This window comes from Rana temporaria, chromosome 1 (assembly GCF_905171775.1).
Source record: "Rana temporaria chromosome 1, aRanTem1.1, whole genome shotgun sequence".
NCBI classification, from domain to species: domain Eukaryota; kingdom Metazoa; phylum Chordata; class Amphibia; order Anura; family Ranidae; genus Rana; species Rana temporaria.
The window spans coordinates 432465710-432489588 of NC_053489.1; the positions used below are offsets into that span (position 1 = coordinate 432465710).

Genomic DNA, 23879 nt, shown 5'->3' on the forward strand with positions numbered 1-23879 from the left:
CTGTGTAAACCGGCTCTAAATGTTGCATCACTCATTACGCTAGTCCCTTTTATGTGAAAATACAGACTACAAAGAACTTTAGTATTTTTACGACTGCTTTGAATAGTCTTAAAGTCGTGTGTGCAAAATGAATTAGTTATTGTACTGCACTTTTCTTTTTATTTAGGTTATGAATGTGAATCTCATAACAACCCTGCTGACTTCTTTTTGGACATCATCAATGGAGATTCAACAGCTGTTGCTCTTAGCAAATTGGAAGAAGTTGATTTAGGTAAGGAAGCTGTGGCTAAGTTTTAGGATCTGTGTGGACTGGTTTTGGGCATGTGTTGATAGTATCAGTTTGAGATGCTTTCGAGAATTTATTGACCGGTGCATTTGACCTCCTTCTAAACTGTATATGATTTGTTTTGGCTTTTCAAAATAATAGACTTGTATGAGAATGCAAAACTCATTTGCAGCAAGCATAAGTTAGTTAATGTACCCCCTGCCGTGGTGCTTAGGTAAAGGTGATGTCCCCATGCTTTTGGCGAGATCGCAAGAAATGCCAAGTAGCCCACATGTCGGTAAAATAAACCACTGTGCATCATATTGTGAACTTTGGGCACATTTTTATTCTTTGGAATCTTGGAATGGTGACATCAACCCCCTGTGTTAAAGAGGCCGTGAGAAGATAAGTAGGGTAATTTTTATTTTATTTTTTTCCAGCATGGGTGTGTTTTGACATTTTTTTGCAGCCAATTAGATGAGGGAGAGGACCCTCAATGAATAGGTGGATCTTGAATATAGTCCACACCCTGCTTTACATGTCTTTTAATATGCCATTTTAATTTCTATATTCTATATAACAAACTGGAATGTAAATGAACAGAAGAGAAATTCATATCAATATTTTGGTGACTACCTTTTTTGCCTTTTAACCTCCCTGGTGGTATGATTATGCCAGATTTTTGAATCTCAAAGCGGTGAATTGTTTTGCATAGAAATTTTGTCATGATGGATAAGTACAGTATTTATCGGCGTATAACGCGCACAGGTGTATAACACGAACCTTAATTTTCTGAGGGAAGTTTCAGGGGAAAAAAATTACATTTTGAACTTTGAAGCAAAATAAGAGTGTCTATAGCCTCACCAGTGCCTATTAATGCAGCCTCACCATTGCCCATCAATGCAGCCTGATCTGTGCCCATGTGCAGCCTCACCGGTTCCTATTATTGCAGCCTGATATGTTCCCATATCTGATACTGATTACCGATACTTTTTTTTAAATGTGTCCAAGTGTGCCCAAATGCAGCCAAGTGTCCCCAAATGCAGCCTTGTCCCCAAAGAGAAAGCCAAGCCCCCCCCCCCTCCCCCCTGCCGCAGGGAACACACAGCTATTCAAATGAAAGCTGTAATGTTCCCTGCGCTGATCAACTAGACGGCGGCGGGGGGGGGGGGCTTGGCTTTCTCTTTGGGGACTAGACGGCAGAAGCAGCTCTTCTCCATTAGTGACATACCCGAGGACTGCTCTCCGCCCCCTCTCCACCCGCTGTCGGCCTCCTCACCACCCGCTCTCTGAAAAAAAAAAGTATCGTGAAGCATCGGGAGCATTTGCATGAGTACAAGTACTCGCGCAAATGCTCAGTATCGGTCCCAATACCGATACAAGTATCGGTATCGGGACAACCCTAACGCATACACAATTTGCTCCCTATTTTCAGGGTTGTACATCGATTTTAAATACATTTATCTGCCAGTATTTCGCAGAATTGAGGACACCGTTGATCCAGACCAGATCTCCAACTCCATTTGCAGAAATGCACCCCCAAACTTGAAAGGAGCCTCCACCATACTTTACTGTTGCGTGCAAACACTTATTATTGTACCACTCTCAAATACTTTGCGAACAGACTGCCTTTTGATACAGCCAAATATTTCAAATTATGACTCTTCAGTACAGTTTGTTCACGAAGGGCTGGAGAGCGGTACAATACTGAGTGTCTGCAGGCAACAGTGAGGCATGGTGGTGGTTCCTTGCAAGTTTGAGGCTTCATTTATGCAAATGGAGTTAAAGATTTGGTCAGGATCAATAGTGTCCTCAATGCTGAGAGATACAGGCAGATACTTATTCATCATGCCATACCATCAGTGAGGCGTTTGACTGGCCCCAAATTTACTCTGCAACAGAACAATGACCCCAAACATGCAGCCAGTGTCATTTTAAAACCATCTCTTCATCGTAAAGAAGAACAAGGAGTCCTGGAAATGATGGTTTGGCTCCCACAGAGCACTGATCTCAACATCATCAAGTCTGTCTGGGATGATATGAAGAGACAAAAGGATTGAGACAGCCTACATCCACAGAAGATCTGTGATTAGTTCTCCAAGATGTTTTGAAAAACCTACCTGCCAAGAATTGATCCTAATTTGAAGATATAGGGTGGCCACACCAAATATTGAATTTGATTTGAATTTATCTTCTGTTCATTTACATTTCATTTTGTAAATTGATAAAAATTAGCGATTAACACTATTTCTGAAAGCATTCTTAATTTAGAGAATTTTTTCTACACCTGCCTAAAACTTTTGCACAGTGGCGGAACTGCCAGGATCGCAAAGGTCGCACTTGCGACCAAGCCCTGGTGATCCGCTGGGACAGGAGCTTGTGATCCTGGTTCCCTCCCCCAGAATAAACTGGCTTATGCACTCTGTGCTAATTCCCAGAGCCCAGTGCCAGAACCAATTCAGGCGCTGAGCTCCTGTTGCTTGCCTAATGGGGTGTGCCAGCACTTGCGGGGTACCAGTGGTCCCACACGTGGCAGCCGACATGTCTCCCCGCTGACTGCCTGCACAGTGCACACCTCAGACCTCACTAAAGCCAGCTCCTGCACATAGACAGGAGGAGCCAAAGCGAATGAACATTAAACTGGAAGAGCCATGCTGATGATCTAAGGTCTGTATTTCTTGCTGTATACAGTGGAGGCGGACACAGTAACTGGGAAGCAGTTTATATCTGGGTTCAGCTTTAACATAGGGAAAAGGGGATCTTATTATTTTTATTATACATGATTTATATAGCGCCAACAGTTTACGTAGCGCTTTACAATGTATAGGGGGGGGGACAACTCAATTAGGATCCTGCTCGAAGAGCTTACATTCTAAAGGGAGGGGGGTGGTGGTACAAAAGGTAATGGCTGCAGAGAATGATTTGATGGGGGTGGCTCGGGGACAGTTGTTAGGTGGGTGTGGGATAGGCTTCCATGAATAAATGAGTTTTCAGGGATCTCCTAAAGGTGGACAGGGTAGGGGCTAATCAGACATACTGGGACAGGGAGTTCCAGAGGATGGGAGAAGCTCTGCAGAAGTCCTGAAGGGGAGCATGGGAGGAGGTAACAAGGGAGCTAGAGAGCAGGAGGTCCTGGGAGGAGCAGAGGGGACGATTTGGGCGATATCTGCAGATGAGGTTGGTGAGGTAGATGGGGGTGATGTTGTGAATGGTCTTGTATGTTATGGTTAGCATTTTGAATTTTACACGGTGGGGTAGGGGAAGCCAGTGAATGGATTGGCAGAGAGGAACAGCAGTCACGGATCGGTTGGTGAGGTGTATTAGTCTAGCAGCAGAATTCATAATAGACTGAAGGGGGGGGGGGGGATAGCCTGCTTAAAGCGGGGGTTCCGCGGCCGATCTTTTTATTTTTATTTTTTAAGCCTTCAATGGGGTTTCAGTATACTATGGTACATTCACTTGTTAGGTCTCTGTAAACATCCGCTGTCCGTTTTCGTGGCAAATAAGTAGTTATAAAATAAGTTTCAGGGAGTTTCCATTTTGCTTGTGGGCATTCTGAAGCCCACAAGCAATCATTTCCTGGAAGCGGCTATCTCAGCAACGACCCCATCACGTGACCGGCATCACGCGGTGCTTCTTACTGGACAATCTCGCGGGATTTCGAAGGATGGCGTTTGCGTTGTATCTTGTGAAGCACAACACTGTGCTCCCAGTACACACTGCGCTGAACTCCCAGAAAACACTGCCGCGCCGGGGAGATGCCTACTAAGTATAAATTATTAAAGTAATTAAATGTGTAAAAAAAAAAAAATCTTAGGGCTATTGTGTATCTAGATTGTACATTGATGTGTTTAGTACAGTGTTGTTATTTGGGTGAACCTCCGCTTTATCCAGGATTTATCAAGTGACAGGATGTGGGGGCTGAAGGAGAGGTCAGGGTTAAGGATTACACCAAACACCCTGGCATGTGTGGAGGGACCAATGGTTGTGTTGTTATTATTGGTAAAGTCATGGAGGGGGACCATGAAGGAGGAAATGTAACTAGCACGGTTTTCGGGTTTAGAGGTTTCATTCGCCCTAAAACCTCTTGAACTAAAATAATGGGGAAACTGCATCCAATTCGCTAAAGTGTGAAACCCAGCCTTAAAGAAGGTGCCTTTTTTAAATAAAATGTGTTTTTTTTTTTTTTTAAGGTACTGAAGTAAATGATGGTGGCTCTCAAACAGTTGTGGAAAAATTATCTGCGGAGTTCTGCAATTCCAGCTTTTACAAAGAGACCAAGGCAGAGTTGGAGAAAATGTCTATCGGTGAAAAAGTGAAGACCAATTTCTTTAACAGACAGATCACTTATAACACTTCATTCTTCCACCAGTTGAAGTGGGTTTCAAAAAGAACTTTTAAAAATCTCCTTGGAAATCCACAAGCATCCATAGCCCAGGTAAGCCTATTATGTCTCCTCTCCAACCCCCCCCCCCCATCTTTTTGTTATAAAATAAACAAATAGTGCTATGCTAATTTGTGGTACAATAATGTTTGTGTTTTAAGCCTGGTGCACAATATACATTTTTCTTTTTTTTTTTTTTTTTTCGACCCCGCGTGTTGAACGAAAAAAAACTGCAGCTCTGGTCAGTGCCGCTGTACTAACCATGCAAAGTGAGTTCAGTGAGCTGTTGTGTTCGGACAGGGCGACACTTTGATCAGCACTCTCTGCTATTGGCTGAGAGCGCTGATTGGGGTCGGTTGGATGCTGGTTTTCCAGCATGCATGTCCGACAGAAGCCGGCTGGCTTCTGTCGGACAGACTGACCTACACACAGGCTGAATGTCGGACGTTTTTTCTTTTTTTTGAATTGCCTGTTGTCTCCTGACATTCAGCCCATGTGTACCCAGCTTTACTGCTTACTTGCTACCATATTATGTATAATTATGTAAAGAACTTCAAAGGTTCACACTTGTGCGATGTTGGACATCGCATGGGATTTGCACCAAAAAGGTGTTTACACCTATACGCTCTGATTTCTGCATTTGAAAGTTCGCACTGCAATATGCAAACAGATCTGGGGGTGTCATTAACTTTCTATTGACAATGGGGCTGTGTGAACCGCCAGCAGGTGACATGCGATGTGGTAACCCGCACTGGAATTACACGGGTTCTCGCATTGCACATGTGTGAATCCAGGCTTCTGAAAAAAATACCGTTTTATGTACCTGGGCCTTTAAACTCAAAAGAATATGTATTTAACAAATAGTCATTTATGAACATTGTGTTCAGAAGTGTATTATCTTTTTCTTTACCCATTTAAAAGGTGATTTACCCAAAACTAAAATGTTGGAAATCTATGGGTAGTTAATGCAAGGCATATTGGAAATGACAAGACTTTGTAATGTCCTGTACTACCTTGTGAATAAAGTGATGGCATGAATGGGATTTTTCGGACAGCTTACAGGCTTATTAAAGACCCTATGCTACAATATATTTTCTTACTAGCATAGAAGTCTCCAGGTGGGCTCTGTTGGCATTCGCTAAGCCTTTATTTGCATATTTGTGTCCCTCACACAAAGATGTCAAAAACGTCATTGTTTTGACTGACCTCTTAAAAAAAAAATGTAAATTCTGAACATGTTGTTTTTGTGTGCAACATACCCACTTTATAATTCTAGATGTTCCCACTGTCCTGTAACTAATACTGTATACTGCATTGCAATAATTGAAGAGACAGATCACAAACTGTTGAAGAAACGGAGTCCCTGCAAAAGGTTATATAACCTCACTACTACTTCCAGGGGGCTAGTAGGTGTAAAGAGGAAATGATCACCGCAACTCCTGACCAGACATGCAAGCTGAGGCCGCTCCTTATTTATTCACCTGGGCTGGTCAGGAGTAGCGATGATCCTTTCACTTTTACACTTCTAGCCTGTACACACCATCCGAGAATCAAAGGACAGATCGGCCGTTTTTTTTTTTTGGGGGGGGGGGTTTGCATGCTAGTCGCATATTGAAAATGGAGAGGTCACTAAAGTTACGAAAATTCTCGTACAACAGAATAAAAAATCAGAAGTGATGTAATGTGTTGTAGTGTATTTATATTGTATTTTCGGACGACAACTATACTGATCAAATGAAAATCGTACGATCTGGTATCACACGAGAAAAAAATTCACATTTGTCTGATCGGATAATATTGGATGAACTGTTGTGATCGTCTCTCAAAAGCTCTGTACTAACGATCCGATTATGGTACGATCGGTTCGAAAACGATATTTATCATCCTATTTTTGGATCGTGTGTACAGGCCATAACTGGCCCTCTGGGTCTTGGGGGTGTGTCGATGGTGTGGTGAGCGACTGCCATTGCTAGAGCTCCGCTGAGCTGTTGGCTTCTATCCAGATCCTGAGTGCGGCTCAGATCTTCAGGCACATCGATCTGTAAGGGGGAAAAGCTCCACTTCCCACAAATTCCGACAGATTCGCTGCCAAAAATCGGTGCTCCCCGGCCGGTACCGGGTCTCCAAAGTTACCGGAGAAATGACGTTTGAAAAATCGGTGCTTCCCGGCTGTAGGTCCACTTGTAGAGGAAGAGTGGGGCTATATGTGTGCCATCCCATACCGTGTCCCCAAAGTCCGGGAGATGAGGCGCAAAAAGGTGACTTGAGTATAAGCCTAGGGGTGCAATTTCAGCACACAAAAAATTTGCTTAAAAACTTGGCTTATACTCAAGTATATACGGTATTCTGATTTATGGCATAGATTTCCGGAAAAATGTGACTCTGAAATACAATCGGCAAGTAGCCTAGCCAAAATGCCTTGACTTACTAATTGAACATCATGTTGATGGGCAGCCTCTCTATCCAGTATTGAGGCATGTGAGGTTCAAAGCCAGAAACCACTGTAAAACGACTTGATTGTTTATATAAGCAATAATTTAATACAATGGGCATGCACAGAACGCTTTCCAATGGTAATTCTTTCTTCCAGCAAACAGTTAAGTTTCACAGCAGTCACTGGGGTGAATGGAATATTGGAATTTTGATGTTGAATGGATGTCTGTCTCTCATCCAAAAAAGAGCTGTGACCACCCTGGACCTTGTGACAAGAATTAGCTCTCCTAATATTGGAGTTAATTGTCCTGCCTGATTTTGCATTGTTTGCACCTCTCTCTTTAATGTACCCGACACCTCATTAGCACAGGATTTTCAAGGCTTTCTACGCGTGGTACACAGTTCATTAAAACCATTTCATCTTATCCGACTTAAATTGGTTCTGATATGATCCTTGTTTTCCACTACAGTTAGCTTAATGGCTCACTAATCGGTGCCCTTTGATCTTTTTGGCAGGTTCTTAGTAATGCAGTCCCACTTATCCCAGTGATTAGGGAATTAGGAGCTAATTCATCCTTACAGCTTGTACTTAAACGATCAGCCTGATACCAATCATTTTTAAATATTTTACCAATCTTTTATACAATCCAGTTGGCATCTAAGGTCAAATCATTTTATGTAATCTCTTAATCTTCTTCTTTGTTCCTCCGTATCATTGCCACTTGAACATCAATAGGCCATGCTTTGCTGTGAGCAAATTTTCAAAAAGTACTTAAGCTTTTATTTTTTTTATTGTGAGCTTTGCTTAGTGTTTCCAAATACTGGATTTTTCTCAGTTTTTACAATCTGCTTAGCAGCAGATGCCAAACATACAGCTAGCAAATACTGTATAGCTTTTGTGTTTTCATTTTGCTGGATACAAAGCAAGACCACTCATTTCATCCTTTAAAAGCAGTGTTAAATATTAGTTTTAATAATTGCCTGTTGTTGGCAGTTTTTTAACTTAGAACACCAATATCTTTGCCAAATGTTTTGCTGTTTTTAGTTTTAGAAATTGAAAAAAGGTGCAATCTTGTTTTTTTTGGTTTCAATGGTGTTTATTAAAGATTTTTCAAGTATACAAGATCATACTTTACATTCACAAAATGTGTTTAACAATATGACAGTGATCCCGCAGGAGCAGCATACGCAATTTTGTTTTAATAAATAATTTGATTGGGTCTGTCATGAATAGTCATCTGATTTATTCTACAGTTTACTTTGTAAATCTACTGGAGTGTGTTTAATTTATTCCCCATGTAGAGCGTAAAACTAGGTATCGTTTGTTCTATGTGTATGTTTAATCATTTTTAACCACTTGCCTACTGGCACTTTTACCCCCTTCCTGTCCAGGCAAATTTTCAGCTGAAAAAGCTGGGTATACTGTACCCAAATGAAATGCGACCTATCCGTGCCTGTTAGCGTCGCCTATGAGTACCACTCATAGGCAGCACTGATCAGTGGAACTCATAGGCAACACTAACGGGCACTGATAGGCGGCACTGGCGGGCAGCACTGATGGGCACTGGTTGGTAGCACTGCTAATCAGGGCACTGATCAGCGTCCTGATTATCAGTGTAGATGTCTCCTGTGTGGATTTGCCGGTTATTGTCTCTCCTCTCCTCATGTACTGTCAGCATGAGGAGAGGAATGCCAATAACTGGCAAATCCTGTTTACACATCATTCGGCTATAGCGCAGTAGTGAAGAGGTTACAATAAGACTTTTTATTCATAATGAAATACACTTTTGTTTTAATTCTTAAATCTAATTGGAGAAATATATATATTTTTTTCTTTAACAGATAATGGTCACTGCTGTTCTTGCATTGATTGTTGGTGCTATTTTCTTTGGTGCATCGAATGATCAAAATGGAATACAAAACAGGTGGGTAGATGAGAGCTGAGAATCTGCTCAACTGAATAGTGAACTTAAAGTATTACTAATCCCAAGACCCTGCATTCACCATATCTGGTCTCCCACAGTACACAGAACACGGAGATGCAATAGTTTCAGTAAATCAAAACTGCTAAGTACTTTTTTTTCATCAGCACAATATAGCAGTCTTGTGACTTCTATCAGTGTCTGGTTGAAGCTTGTAGGAGGAATTTTCATTCTACTCTGACTGTCTTATGAGGCTGCAGGACCCCTGACCCTCTGTCTGGACAGTGCTGATTGGCCCTGCACTGATCACATGCACTCTTCCAAGTGTTGCAGCAGTTTTATTGCATTCCTATCCATAGTGTCTTTTTAACCGTATTAGTTTATAGGTAGTTATTTTGCAAGTGATAATGTGGTAAGCCATTTCAAACAACAATGTAGGTGGAAATGCCAGATTTCTTTGCTTATTAACAATGGTATTGTGTTTGTTTATTTTCAGAGTTGGAGCCTTGTTCTTTATAACTACAAATCAGTGTTTCAGCAGTGTGTCAGCAATTGAACTCTTCATTGTAGAGAAGAAGATATTTATGTGAGTGACTTTCTCTACTGCTGATAATTTCCAATGGTAGAATGATTATGTTACTTACCCTGTCCTTCTGTGAGATAAGACGTATTTACTTTATTTTTTTAAAGCTTTAAACAATTTTTATTAAGACATGCTTTTCTGGTAAATCATTCTGGCAAGAGGTACATACTGTATAATATGAGCAACACTTTGGCTATGTGGGCAACAAATTCAGAGCCTAAACATGCACTTCCGAGTGCAAGACATGCTCATTAACATGAATGGATTTTCTTAGTTATTATCATTTTATAGAGCAACCAATCACAGCAATCCTACGATACAGAGTCACTTGGACGGTGTCTGTGAATTGAGCCGTCTAAGGATGGCTCCCTTCAGACGAAAGCAAGTGCAACAACTGCACTGTATACAAAACACATTCATTACTTCACCGATTAAAGGCATATGGCAATATTAAAGTGGTTAAACGACTTTCCCAAATCATAGTGAAGTGAGGGTGATTTTGATTTTTTCGTTTAATCCAGCAGGCTGAATGAAAGAAAATAAAACTGACATTCTCAGGAGGAGCTCGCTGTTCTATCTATTCGATATTAGTACAGCGATCTCCCCGCAGAGCTTTTGTGTTATGAGTCAGGGGGCCCCCCCTCCAGGAGACACTGGTCAGCGCTCACAGCCATTGGCTGGCAGCGCTGATCGGATAATGGATTCCCAGCGAGCCTGTTCTCTGTGTACCAGTCTTTAGGGACTTTCTAGTATTCTTTGCTTACATCAGTGAGCACAATACAATATTTGGTCTAGCACTGAATATGGTATATAATAGCACCTGTCAGCCTATAATCCCTATGTGTATGCAGGGTTAAAGTGATTGTAAAGTCTAGTTTGTTATACTTGCCTTACGGATCCTCCTTTTCTCTGGTCCCTCTTCGGTGCTCCCCACCCTTCCCTGTTCAGTGCCCCCACGGCAAGCAGCTTGCTATGGGGGCACCCGAGCCGAGTCACAGCTCCCTGTGTCCATTTAGACGCTAAGCCACAACCCTGCCACGCCCCCTCTCTCCCCTGATTGGCTAGCTGACTTTAATTGGCGGCAGCCAATGGCTCTGTCTCAGCCAATCGGAAGGGAGAATCTTATATGGCATAGAATGCATTAACATAAAAAAACTTGCCTTTAAGGGTGGGGAGCCCAGTATGGGATAGTTTGTTTAAGAATTATATAAAAAAAAAATTAAAATAAAGCGGGGAGGGGATTAAAGGAGAGAGACTAGCAGTGCTTCTGGCATAAATGCTGGACCATGTTATAATTAAACTATACTTATAAATTCCATGCATCGTTCATTTATTCCCTTGTTGAATCAAGCTATATCACATGGCAGCATCACATGATATGCCACTTCCAGCATGTACTATCACATAATGCAGCTTTAATAAAGCAGACCCTACCTTCTAATGCAGTCCAGTGTGGGTGGGAGAATTGTGATCACTATTCAGAACCTCTGATATGATTACATTCTTTGGTTTCCTGTGTAGTATGTTTACCTAAATAGAATATTCTTTCTAGCATATTTTAATGAGGCAATACACCACCATAAGGACCCTTCCCATATATTTTACCGTACCACACCTGAGATTTCTCCCTCAAAAAGACTGTCTGTCATTTTTATCATATGTAAACGCAGGGATTGGAACACTGGAACACTTCTGCAAGGGGCCTGTATAATGTTCTTTAAAATGTGTACCGTATTCATAATGCATGATTTACTACAGAAGTATAAAAACTCTTGTAATGCCCATAAATATCCTGTTTGTACCCTGTAGTAGTCTTATAAATGGTCTGTAGTATACAGAACATGCTCAGTAGCCATACACCAATCGGCCATAGGTTTATAACTACATTCCAAATACTGAGTAGGTCCACCTTGTGCCACCAAAACAGCCCTGACCCGTCAAGGCATGGACTCCACTAAACCTTTGAAGGTGTGCTGTGGTAACTGGCACCAAGCAGTCAATAGCAGATCCTTTAAGTCCTGTAAGTTGTGAGGTGGGTCCTCCATGAATCAAACTTGTTTTTTCCAGAATATTCCACAGATGCTCAATCGGATTGAGATCAGGAGAATTGGGAATCCAAGTCAACACCTCAAACTTGTTGTGTTACTCAAACCATTTGTGAACCATTTTTGCAGTGTGGCAGGGCATATTATACTGCTAAAAGAGGCCACTACCATCACGGGGTTTCCTTGAAGGGGTGTATTTGGTCAGCATCAATGTTTAAGTAGGCGGTATGTGTCAAAGTAACATCCACATGAATGGCAAGACCCAAGGTTTCACATCAGAACGTTGCCCAAAGCAACACACTGCCTTCGCCAGCTTACCTTCTTCCCATTATGCATTCTGGTGCCCACTCTTCCTCAGGTAAGCGACGCATCCAGCCATCCACATGATGTAAAAGAAAACATGATTCATCAGACCAGCCTACCTTATTCTATTGCTCCGTGGTCCAGTTCTGATGCTCATGTGCCCATTGTAGGCACTTTTGGCTGTGAACATGGATCAGCATTGGCATCCTGACCAATCTGTAGCTATACAGCTCCATACACAACAAACTGCAATTGCCATTTTATTTATTGCTTTCAACACATCAACTTCAAAGACAAAATGTTTACTTGTTGCCGAATATATCGCTATGACTTTCTGATGCCATAGTAATGAGATGATCAGTGTTATTCACTTAACCTGTCAGTGGCCATACAGTTATGGCTGATCAGTTTTTGTGGCCCATATTGTTTTGTAAGTTGCCGATTATTATAATAAAGCATGTGTCCGAAACTTGATCTGAGATGATTTGGGTTTGTTTTCAAACAGTTTTTCCACAAATGCTTTATTTCAGGGATCTTCAAACTACGGCTCTCCAGCTGTTGCCGAACTACACCTCCCATGAGGCATTGTGAAACTCTGACATTCGCAGACATGACTAGGCATGATGGGAATTGTAGTTCCTGAACAATTGGAGGGCCATAGTTTGAGGACCTCTACTTTATTTCATGATTTCCAAGCACAACATTTTAATGATAATTTAGCATAGTATATTTTATATACTTATCAATGTGAATATAAATGTATGTCTTGTTTTTTTCAGACATGAATACATCAGCGGCTACTACAGATTATCAGCGTACTTTTTCTCAAAGTTGATGGCAGATCTGATTCCCATGAGGACGATGCCAAGCATTATTTTTACCTGTGTTATCTACTTTATGATTGGTAAGATTATTTTGGGGGGTAAACTATTCTACTGAGGTTTTGTTGAATGCTTCTAAGTAAGAAATAAAAATGTTTGACTTGAGCAGTTTATCTTGCTGCTTTTCCCATACAGATTTTTGATGACATTTTCTGGAATCCTAAAGTCTGATTTTTTATTTTTCGCCTTGCTCGAATTCACATTTTTATTTTGCAGGATTTAAACGTACAGCAGAATGTTTCTTCATTATGATGTTCACCTTGACGATGATCTCTTACACTGCAACATCCATGGCTCTGGCAATTGCCGCTGGACAAGATGTTGTTGCGGTAGCTAACCTGCTCATGACCATAAGTTTTGTCTTCATGATTGTAAGTGTTACCAGATTATTGCTATCTTTATTTGTGCTTGATTTACTATACAATCCTCCTGGAAAGTCTCTTAAAAGCCAAATTAGCGGCTGGTCTTTTGGGTGAAAGAAAATAAAGGTCTGGTGTGACCCCCGCTAACACCTCCATCCCTATTGGTACACAAAAAGACAAAAGGGGGCAGCCCTGGGACTTTGAGTGAGGTGAGAGAGGTTTAGCCAATGTTCAAAACGAACAAAGAGACAAAATCAATTTATTAATTCCAAAGTGTTATGTAACAAAGGGGCAACAACAATGATTGTGAGTCTTTTGGGTAGTGAGATCGTGTCAGCCTTTCCATCACAGTTTACAAGAAAAGGGAATTTGGTGCCATCATTTCAGCTTGTGTTATTGATGTAGAAAACGTGGTGAATATTGCAACTTGCTTTTCTTAATGTATCCAGGAGTTGTCATCGGTAACAGTGGTGTCACTGGCACCACCATCCGAAGGCATTACTGATTGGAATCTGAAGGGCACTGACCGAGATTACTGATGGGGTGCTGATTGGCACTTTTATGGGCACTGATTGGCACTTTTATGTGCACTGACAGGCGTTACTGATGGGGCATTGACTGGCAGCTGATGGGCACTTATTGCCATTGTGGTGGCACTTCTTATGGGGGCTGAGCTGATAATCAATGTACTGATTATCAGCGCAGACCCCCTCCCCCTCTGAAAGGGAGCACCGCCGATTGTCTCTCTCTGTCAGCGCGAACCAAGCAAAGTAGTTTACTGGCACTTCCTGGTTCACGCTGTGATCAACTGTGGTTGGTCACAGCTAATCAGGTGGTAAGGAGCCTCCGTCAGAGGCTCCTTACCACGATCGGAGATGCGGTGTGTCAGACTGACGGACAGCACCACTGATCGCCTGAAACACGTCATCAGGATAACGGAACCACTGCCCGGCCATCATTCTGCTATAGGCCGGGCAGGAATTTGTTAAGGTCCCTTTCACACGGGCGCCTCCGTTAAGCGCGATTCGCTTGCTCAGCAGGGGATCTCTCCGCTGATCCACGCTGAGCAGGTGGATGACGGTTCCATGTCCGCTTCGCTATGCAGAGCGGACACAGCACACGCTCATCTATAGGTCAGTCAGATGGAAACAGGTCCTGCGTGGCATCAAAGCGTTGCACTTTTCTGTAATGTCTTATTTGTAATACATTTTTGGACGCTGTCTGCGATCCGTGGTGTGCTGGCGAATATTTTTTAACTGTTTGATGGTCCCAGTGCCCAGCTGGGGATCGTTTCAGCACCCACCTTCTTTCTACGAGCCATTAATCCAGTTCTCTGTGTGCGATTGGAATATTGACTAGCTGGAAACAGACTGCCTGTCTGTTTCCATTGGATCTGCCAGTTGGGTGGGGACTAGGTCCCCCATCCGCCTGTTTTTGGAGGACAGGATCGGATCAGATGGCAGCGGTAGTCAGCAGGCATGTGTCCACTGACTTCCGCTGCTCCATAGATACAGTGAGGGAAAAAAGTATTTGATACCCTGCTGATTTTGTAAGTTTGCTCACTGACAAATGATCAGTCTATATAAGGTTAATGGTAGGTTCATTTTAACAGTGAGAGACAGAATAACAACCAAAATATCCAGAAAAATGCAATTTAAAAAAGGTTATAAATTGATTTACAATTTAATGAGTGAAATAAGTATTTGACCCCTTCACAAAACATGACTTAGTACTTGGTGGCAAAACTCTTGTTGGCAATCACAGAGGTCAGACGTTTCTTGTAGTTGGCCACCAGGTTTGCACACCTCTCCGGAGAGATTTTGTCCCACTCCTGTTTTCAGAAACTCTCCAAGTCATTAAGGTTTTGAGGCTAAAGTTTGGTAACTCAAACCTTCAGGTCCCTACACATATTTTTAATGGGATTAAGGTCTGGAGACTGGCTAGGCCACTCCAGGACCTCAATTTGTTTCTTCTTGAGTCACTCCTTTGGCTGTGTGTTTTGGGTCATTGTCGAGCTGGAATACCCATCCACGACCCATTTTCAATGCCCTGGCTGAGGGAAGGAGGATCTCGCCAATGATTTGACGGTACATGGCCCCGTCCATCATCCCTTTGATGCAGTGAAGTTGTCCTGTCCCATTAGCAGAAAAACACCCCCAAGGCATAATGGTTCCACCTCCATGTTTTACGGTGAGGATGGTGTTCTTGGGGTCATAGGCAGCATTCCTCCTTCTCCTCCAAACATGGTGAATTCAGTTGATGTCAAACAGCTCGATTTTGGTCTTATCTGACCATAACACTTTCACCCAGTTCTCCTCTGAATCATTCAGATGTTCATTAGCAAGCTTCAGACGGGCCTGTATATGTACTTTCTTGAGCAGGGGGACCTTGCGGGCGCTGCAGGATTTCAGTCCTTCACGGCGTAGTGTGTTACCAATTGTTTTCTTGGTGACTATGGTCCCAACTGCCCTGAGGTCATTGACAAGATTCTCTCATGTAGTTCCGGGCTGATTCCTCACCGTTCTAATGATCACCAGTTTAAAAAAGTGTAAAGTTTATTTTCTACTTGCAAGACAGAATCATAGTGTCTATGTTTTAAACATTTGCCAATGTGTGTGTGTGTTTTTTTTTTTTTTTTTTAGATATTTTCAGGCTTGCTGGTGAATTTGACTTCTATAATGGATTGGATATCGTGGCTGAAGTACTTCAGTATTCCTCGATATGGCCTGACTGTGAGTGAATTATCTGCATTTTCTTTTCGCTGAGCTTCTGTAATAGTAAAAAAGTGACATTAGATTGGTTGCACTACAGTGTTAATTTTGGCATCGAACTTTGATTTTAGTTGTATTCTTTTGACTAAAATGCCATTTTAGTTTTAGTCCTATTTTAGTCATCTGCAATTATTTTAGTTGTATTTTCGTTGACTAAAATCTTCATTACATTTAAGTCGAATAACAATTTTTTTAGTCAACTAAAATCTATTGGCCCGGATTCTCGTAGCACTTACGCCGACGTATCTACAGATACGCCGCGTAAGTGTAAATGTGCGCCATTGTATCTATGCGCCGTGCCCATAGAACTAGATACGCCTAAAAATAGGCTTCCTCCGACCAACGTAACTTTCCTACGCCGGCGTATCTTGGGCGCATATTTACGTTGGCCGCCTCATTGCAAATATGCAAATGAGGGAAATACGGCGATTCACGAACCTACGTGTGCCCGGCGCATAATATACGCAGTTTGCGTAAGGCTTATGTCCGGCGTATAGTTAAGCCTCATAAAGCAGGTGTAAGTCATGGACCGTCGTATTTTACGTAGTAGTACGTGAATAGGGCTGGACGTAGGTTACGTTCACGTCCTAGGCATTAAGCCGTCGTATCTTAGGGAGTATATTCGACGTGATTCTGAGCATGCGCACTGGGATACGTCCACGGGACTAGTTCGTTCGGCCCATCATTTGCATGGGGTCACGCTTCATTTAAATGGATCACGCCCACTTCCACCTACTTTGAATTAGGCCGGCTTACACCGAAGAATTTACGTTACGCTGGCGCAACGTTGGGAGCAAGTGCTTTGTAAATACTGTGCTTGCCTCTCTGTTACGTCGGCGTAGCGCATATGAAATGCGCTACGCCGGCAGAAATATGCGCCGATGTATCTGAATCAGGCCCATTGTGTTTAGTGAATAGACGGCCAGCCATCAGAGTAAGAAGTGGCTTTGTAGGTAAAGAGGATGGGAGAGAAGCAGCGGCAATCTAAGTGCAGCATATGAAGCAAAAAGGAACATTTTATTAGGTATTGCACTTACAGGATAAGACCAAGTACATGGCATGTAAAAGAGACCAAGCAGTGAAGTCCCTCTGGATAGAGAGCTGACCTTTTAGACCCCATCTATTGTTTTTTATTTTTATTTTATTTTTTTATCCTACTTTTTACTCCGTTGTATTTTGGACAGATTATTGTATGACATTATCTTTTACAGTGGAACCTCGGACTGCGAGTGATGCAGTTAACGAGTGTTTTGCAATACGAGCAATTATAAAAAAAAAAAAATCCTGACTCTGTTTGCGAGTGTCGTCTTGCAAAACAAGCAGGATTCAAGCCTCTGCCTTTGGCCAGAGATGCGGGGTCTCCGGTGCCACTCGGAAATACTCCGTTCCCGAGTCTTTCAGAGGGTTTCCTAGTGCAGCCGAGCGGTCTCCGAGTATTTTCAAGTCTCTCCGGCGCCCCACCCCACCTCTGGCCACATATGGTATTGCATGCCATAGAAGTCAATGCAGAACAAATTATGTTCATTTCCATGGACTTCTATGGGGAAACTCGCTTTGATGGACCGGATTATTCTCGTAATCCAAGGTTCCACTGTACTTCTATATATTTTTCACTTTTGGATCTTATGTTTTTATAATATAAATCCTTGCTGTTTGTGGCATGAATGAACCACCATTTATTGTATTACACCACTGGCATGTTCCGGTGGCTGCCACTTGCTGTGCTGTTTCTGTGGGGTTATAGCTGGAGTCGGTGTGCTAAGCCTTGCTGTTCACCGGCACCGCTGCCCCATTTAACCTCTGCTGAGATGATTGCTCGGGAGGCCTGAGAAATAAGCACACATTGCCCGACCGCTTGCCAGGCCCACCAGTTTCTCTTTCTCTCTTGTGATACTCGCTCACTCTCCGCCCACTGCCCTGGAGCACTGAAAACCACCTGCGTGGCCGGCAACGTGGGACCCCGCAGAACCCAGCTCTCCATCCAGAGGGACTTCACTGCTTGGTCTCTTTTACATACCATGTACTAGATCTTCTCCTGTAAGTGCAATACCTAATAAATGTTCCTTTTTGCTTCACATACTGCATTTAGAATAGCTCTGTTTCTCTCCCATCCAAAGTACATAAATATCCCTGCCTCACAATTTCTTTTCGTTTACGAAAACGTTACTGAATTTCGTCATAGTTTTTGTCAGTAGACGAAGATGTGGTGTACTTTTAATTTCGTTTTTGTCACCGTAAAAAGGCCGCTGACGAAAATTTACGAAAATGTTTTTGTTGACGAATTTAACACTGTTACACTGAAAGGGTATCTTCCCATCCGAGAGGTGGTAGGCAGGATAGTTCCTCCTGTTACTACACATCTTGTAGTGGTTGGGAATAGGGGTGTTTATTTGCAACACAGTTTAGCACTTCTGACCAATGTTATCTGACATTTCAAATGTGCAGAAAATAATATCACATTGACTGAAATTTTGAGGGGCAGAGCTTGATTAAAGCAGAATGTGGGCACAAGGCATGTTTACTCTCCTCCATTACTTAGATTGACAGGCACAGCAAGCTACTTTCTTTACATTGTATGTAATGACATGGCCCAATCAGACATTAATTGCCTACAAGTGCATCCTCCTGTGTAAAACTTTGACCAATTATGATACCCACTAGTCTACTGCAGGGATACAAAGTTTGTAGCTTGGCCTCCTGGACATCCACTGGACCTAAAGGACCGTACACACTGGGTGAATATTGAGCAGCATCGGCCGGTTCAATAGAAACTGCCCGTCATTCGTCCCGTGTGTACAAAAGCCAGTCCGACAGAAGCCGGCCGTTCGAAAGGGCATGACTGAAAAAGGTCTGCCGGTCTGCGATCTCAGCCAATGGCTGAGAGCACTGACTGGTGTGTTCTGTCTTAACACAATAGCTCAGCAGGGGAGATCACTGTACTAAAAATGCATAGTGCAGCTGCTCTTCCCGAACTCTTCAGTTTGTTTGTTTTTTCATTTAGCCTGCTGTGAATGATAAAAGACTTATGCCGTGTACACACGATCGGTCAATCCGATGAGAACGGTCTGATGGACCGTTTTCATCAGACCAAACCGATTGTGTGTAGGCCCCATCGGTTATTTTTCCATTGGTTAAAAAATTTGAAACTTGTTTTAAAATTAACCGATGGATACCTAACCGATAGAAATAAAAAACGATCGTTTGTAGGCACGTCCATCGGTTAAAAATCCACGCATGCTCAAACTAAATTAGGGGACGGGAGCGCTCGTTCTGGTAAAACTAGCGTTCGTTTTGGAGATGGCAGATTCATCACGCTGTAACAGACAGAAAAGCGCGAATCGGCTCTAACCAAACTTTTACTAACACGCAGTAACACGGAATCGGCAAAAGCAGCCCCAAGGGTGGCACCATTGGATTTGAACTTCCCCTTTATAGTGCCGTAGTACGTGGTTTACGTGACCGCGTTCTGACATGATCGTTTTTTTAACCGATGGTGTGTAGGCACGACTGATCATCAGTCAGCTTCATCGGTTAACTGATGAAAAAATCCATCAGACCGTTCTCATCGGATTGACCGATCGTGTGTACAGGGCATAATAGTGTGTACTAGGCTTTAGTCTCCTGCCCAGCTTATCTGATGATCTGGCTGTAGTGTGGGTAGTGCAGGGAAACCAATGTTGAAAGCATTGTACAATACACCATAGAAGTCTGTGTATCAAAGTTGGCTGAATGTGTGTTTTAAATCCTTGCATAAATTTGTAGGCTTGTATAAGGTATGATGTTAGCATATAAATATTGCACAATTCCCTGATGAGTATACAACTGAATATTTGTACTTTTATTCCTCTTTCGAAACAATTGCCCGTTATGCTGACAAAATGTAACTTCATTCCGAAGTTCACATGACAGTTCATGTTTGTAATCCTAAATATCTTTTCGTCCGATACATGCTCCATTGCCTTATATTGCCGTCCACGCACTCCGCTTTAGGAGTGGACATGTGAAATTCAATGTATTTCTATGAGCCATTCCTACTGACACTACAGAAGTCACTGCCACTTCAGAAAAGGTTCCTGCACTGCGTTGGTCCGTCTTTTGATGCTACTGTGTTCCAGAGAATGTAAAGTCAGATCAAAGTTGCACCAAAAGTCACACTCCAAAGTCGTATTGAAAAGTGCGCTAATGTAAAATAAACCTTATGCCACACACTTGCCAATATTTGTGGATCCCGTAATTCAATAATCAGGTCTACAAGTGGTATCCAAGGCCTTTTCTTATTTCAGTTCTCTTCTTGACTACCATTCTCCAGGGTTAGCAAAGCCAGTTATTTATTTATTTACAAAGGGTACTCCCAAATGGCAAAAGTCTCCTCTTCTCCATCCCAGATTAACCATATGTAAATGCATTTCGTCATTGACGGACAGCATCAAGGACAGCCATAGGAATGGTGTGTGTGAATGAACAACGAGTTGTGTTTGGAGAGACTAACCTATGTCATTTCCAGTTGGTGGGAACTCATATTTGCGCTCCACAGATTGGATGTATGTGGCATATATTATAAGTCCTGTTCATCCTTCTACTGTGTAAGGCTGGATTCAAACCTATGCATTTTTAGTGCTTTTTGCACTTTGCAGATTTGCATTACAGAACGTGTTCCATAGGAAACCATGTTAAATGGACTGTAGTACAAATCTTCAAAATGCAAAAAGCACTAAAACTGCATAGGTGTGAATCCAGCCTTTGTGCATTGTAAAGAAATACCTGATTTTGCTAACCCTGGAGAATGGTGGCAAAGAGGAGAAATGGAGTAAGAGGAGACCTTGAATGCTTGTTAAAGCGCTTGTAGACTTGCTTATTGAATTAAGGGGTCCACAAATATTGGTGAGTTTGTGGCACAAAGGTTTGCAGGGAGCGCAAGTTAAGGCGGTATGGTAACATGCACAACTCCGGAATATTGCTGCACTCCTTGGTATCTTTATTGAAGCACTTAAATAACATCACAGGTATGACAGAAACCTTAAAAGGTGACATTTTTCGCGGTTACTCAAACCTCCATATATGCTTCAATAAAGATACCAAGGAGTGCAGCAATATTCCAGATTAGTTCATGTTGTTGAATCACACAGGCGAGCTGTGCAGCACCCTTGGTTCCAGTTCACAACATGTGAGAGTCGGTCATTCACATAGTATTTCCACTGGGGTTTGAAATATTTATTGAGGCTTGAATATTTTGTGTGTGGGAATCATTGCTTTGCAAGGAAGAGGGAGGTGCGCTGTAGTGCCAGACATTATTATTAAGTTTTTTCACTTGGGTTGAAAATATCAATTGAGGTATGGAGTATTTTGATTTATAACTTTTATTTTTTTTTATTTTTTATTGTGTGTTTTAAGATTTGAGGTATATTTAGGCACATTGTTGAGGGTTTAAAGTGTTTTAAATAACAAACTTGCCTACTCTGTGTAATGGTTTTGCACAGAACAGCCTCCAATCCTCCTCTTCTGGCATTCCCTGCCAGCGCTACTGGCTTCTCCTGCCTTTTGAGTACCTCCTAGCAAGCCATCTTGGAAGGGAGGGTGTGGGGTACTCGTGCGGGCTTGCTGCTCCCGAGCCCCATTGGCTATGTCTACAGACAGAGGGGCTCCCCCCCCCCCACTAACTCGTCATAGGATTTCATTGACCGTCTTTCCTATATCAGACAGACTGAAAGCCCATCTGTCTGCCTATGAGAAAAAAGTGAGAGGAGAGAGCCTCTGCTCTCATGCACAGCACTGGATCTAAATCTGGCTCAAGTAAGTATAATAGGGTGGCCTGGGGGGATCCTAGACACACAAGGTTTTTTACCTTAAATCACTTGAATTTGGTATATGATTTAGGAGGGTTTTTACTTGTGATGCACTTCTTTCTTCTTTTTGTTGCTACTGACCTACAGTTGGGAACGAAATGCTGCCATCTTGTGAACCATCTAGTCCAAATATCGGTGCTTTTTAAGTATTTTGTTTTAAATTGTAGTACTCCTCTGTCTTGCTACGTTCTATCTCAGTCTGAGTAAACAAACCAGAAGGTCCATCTCATCTCTCAATCTCTCTTCCAAAATTAGGCTCTGCAAGCCAACGAATTCCCAGGACAATTTTTTTGCTCTAACACCACCAACTATCCTTGCAATGCAACAAGCCCCTTCCTCGTGTAAGTATACTGTTTACACAACATTCAAGCTGGTTCACATGATAGTGTTTATCTTCATCAAAAAGATATACAATCAATCACTAAAGATAATGTTCAGTAGACAATGGTAAGCTTACATTTTCAGAAGCATTGTGCAGTATTCAAGCCTATTGAAGATGCACACACTGATTTATTTTTTTAAAGTGTAACTTCAGCCAAAGCATTCTTTTAAATATTTGGATAGATTTGGGAAGTTTTTGACCCTTTGTCAGGTTTGAATTGCAATTAGGACCCAAAAAACAATGGACAGGGGTTTTAGTTTTTTCCCTTGGGCAGCAGAAAAGTGTTTTAGGTGTCCCTGGCGACATCATAGTAATTTGGTCAGGAAGTAAGTTTAAATCCCCCTACAACAGATAGCAATAAAGACCTGACAGAGGTTCTCTAAAACCTTTTGGCTGATGTAAGTTATGGAATTATGTGTTTTTTTTTTTTGTGATGTTTAAATGGTAAGTCCCTCACAAATGTGGTGTTGCTCAAACATATGGGTAAACTTTACAACTACACTTCCAGAAAAGCATATGACTGTGAAAAAGAAAAAGCATCTACCTCCTCTTCATTCCCATGTAATATAGTGAACTTTTCATGTCAGTCCTTCTTGTATTTACCTACTTAAATGTTTTTTTTTTTTTTTTCCAGAATGACTGGCGATGACCATCTTAGAAATCAAGGCATCGCATTCGACTCCTGGGGCTTATGGCAGAACCATCTGGCATTGGCTATAATGACACTTATATTTCTCACAATCGCTTACCTGAAGTTGAGTTTTATGAAGAAGCTAACCTAAACCTGAGCAGACCTGCACTTTGTCATTGCTTGTAGATGTAAATGTAAATATGTTCTATAGGTTGAATCACCAAGTGACCTCCTAATCTAAATGTGTGAAACACAGTAAAGATAACAAAAAGCCATTATATATTATAATTTCCATGTTACTGAAGATGCACTACTGAATTTGTAATGGGAGTTTGGTTTGAATGTTATTATTCTTTTGAGGCAACTAGAAGTCATTATGCCAAATGACTGCACAAGCATCTGCGTTCTCTTTATAGGATTATTTGATTATAAGGTATTGCTCAATGCCATTTTGGTATACCAGATACTTGGCTGTTTGTGTGTATATAAAATAAATGATTATCTTTACTGTGTTTCATGTAATAAGTGTTCTTATACATGGTGTAAATGTTAAGATTTATTTATGGCAAAATTGTTTAACATGCTGTATTAATGTTCTAATTTTTAATATTTTTATGTTTGTTCATGCCACTAAAATTTTCTCTTTTGGTAACCACAATAACAAGGGTAGAGTATATTTTGTGACAGATATTATTTTGTCAAATGGTATTTCGCCTAAAAAAAAATGGCCATTTTCGATAAAATGCTAAAAATGGAAATAAATATTTTTCCATATAGAGACCTATGTGTATTTTATTTAAACAGTCTTTTTCAGTTTGTTTTATCATTGCATGTAGCTATTGTATTTAAAGAGGTTTCCAGTTTCAGTGAAAGTGCATGCCCTTTTTCACAGTCCTGTAGAGTGTGGAAGCTACCAATGGGTTTTTACACATAGTCCTAGAATGTATGCATATTTGTATGTATGTCCAACCTGTAGAAAGAAACTCCAATGGTACCAAGGCCCCTTTCACATGAAAGGTCCGTTTGGGTCTGGCTGTTTTTTTTTTTCAGCCTGACCCGATTGGACCCTCCATT

General features: G+C 41.8%; 1 protein-coding gene across 2 annotated transcripts in view; it reads left to right on the plus strand.

Annotated features, from left to right (window-relative positions):
• Nucleotides 1-23585, plus strand: part of ABCG2 (ATP binding cassette subfamily G member 2 (Junior blood group)) — a 216695-nt gene extending 193110 nt beyond the window's left edge. For both annotated transcript variants that reach the window (XM_040325764.1, XM_040325774.1), the window contains 9 exons: nt 167-271; nt 4459-4703; nt 8925-9007; nt 9501-9590; nt 12715-12839; nt 13033-13187; nt 15821-15910; nt 22048-22133; nt 22809-23585. In XM_040325764.1, coding sequence (XP_040181698.1) covers nt 167-271; nt 4459-4703; nt 8925-9007; nt 9501-9590; nt 12715-12839; nt 13033-13187; nt 15821-15910; nt 22048-22133; nt 22809-22956 — 1127 coding nt within the window. In that variant the 3' untranslated portion in view covers nt 22957-23585. The remainder of the gene's footprint in view (nt 1-166; nt 272-4458; nt 4704-8924; nt 9008-9500; nt 9591-12714; nt 12840-13032; nt 13188-15820; nt 15911-22047; nt 22134-22808) is intronic.
• The last annotated feature ends 294 nt before the right edge of the window (nt 23586-23879 follow it).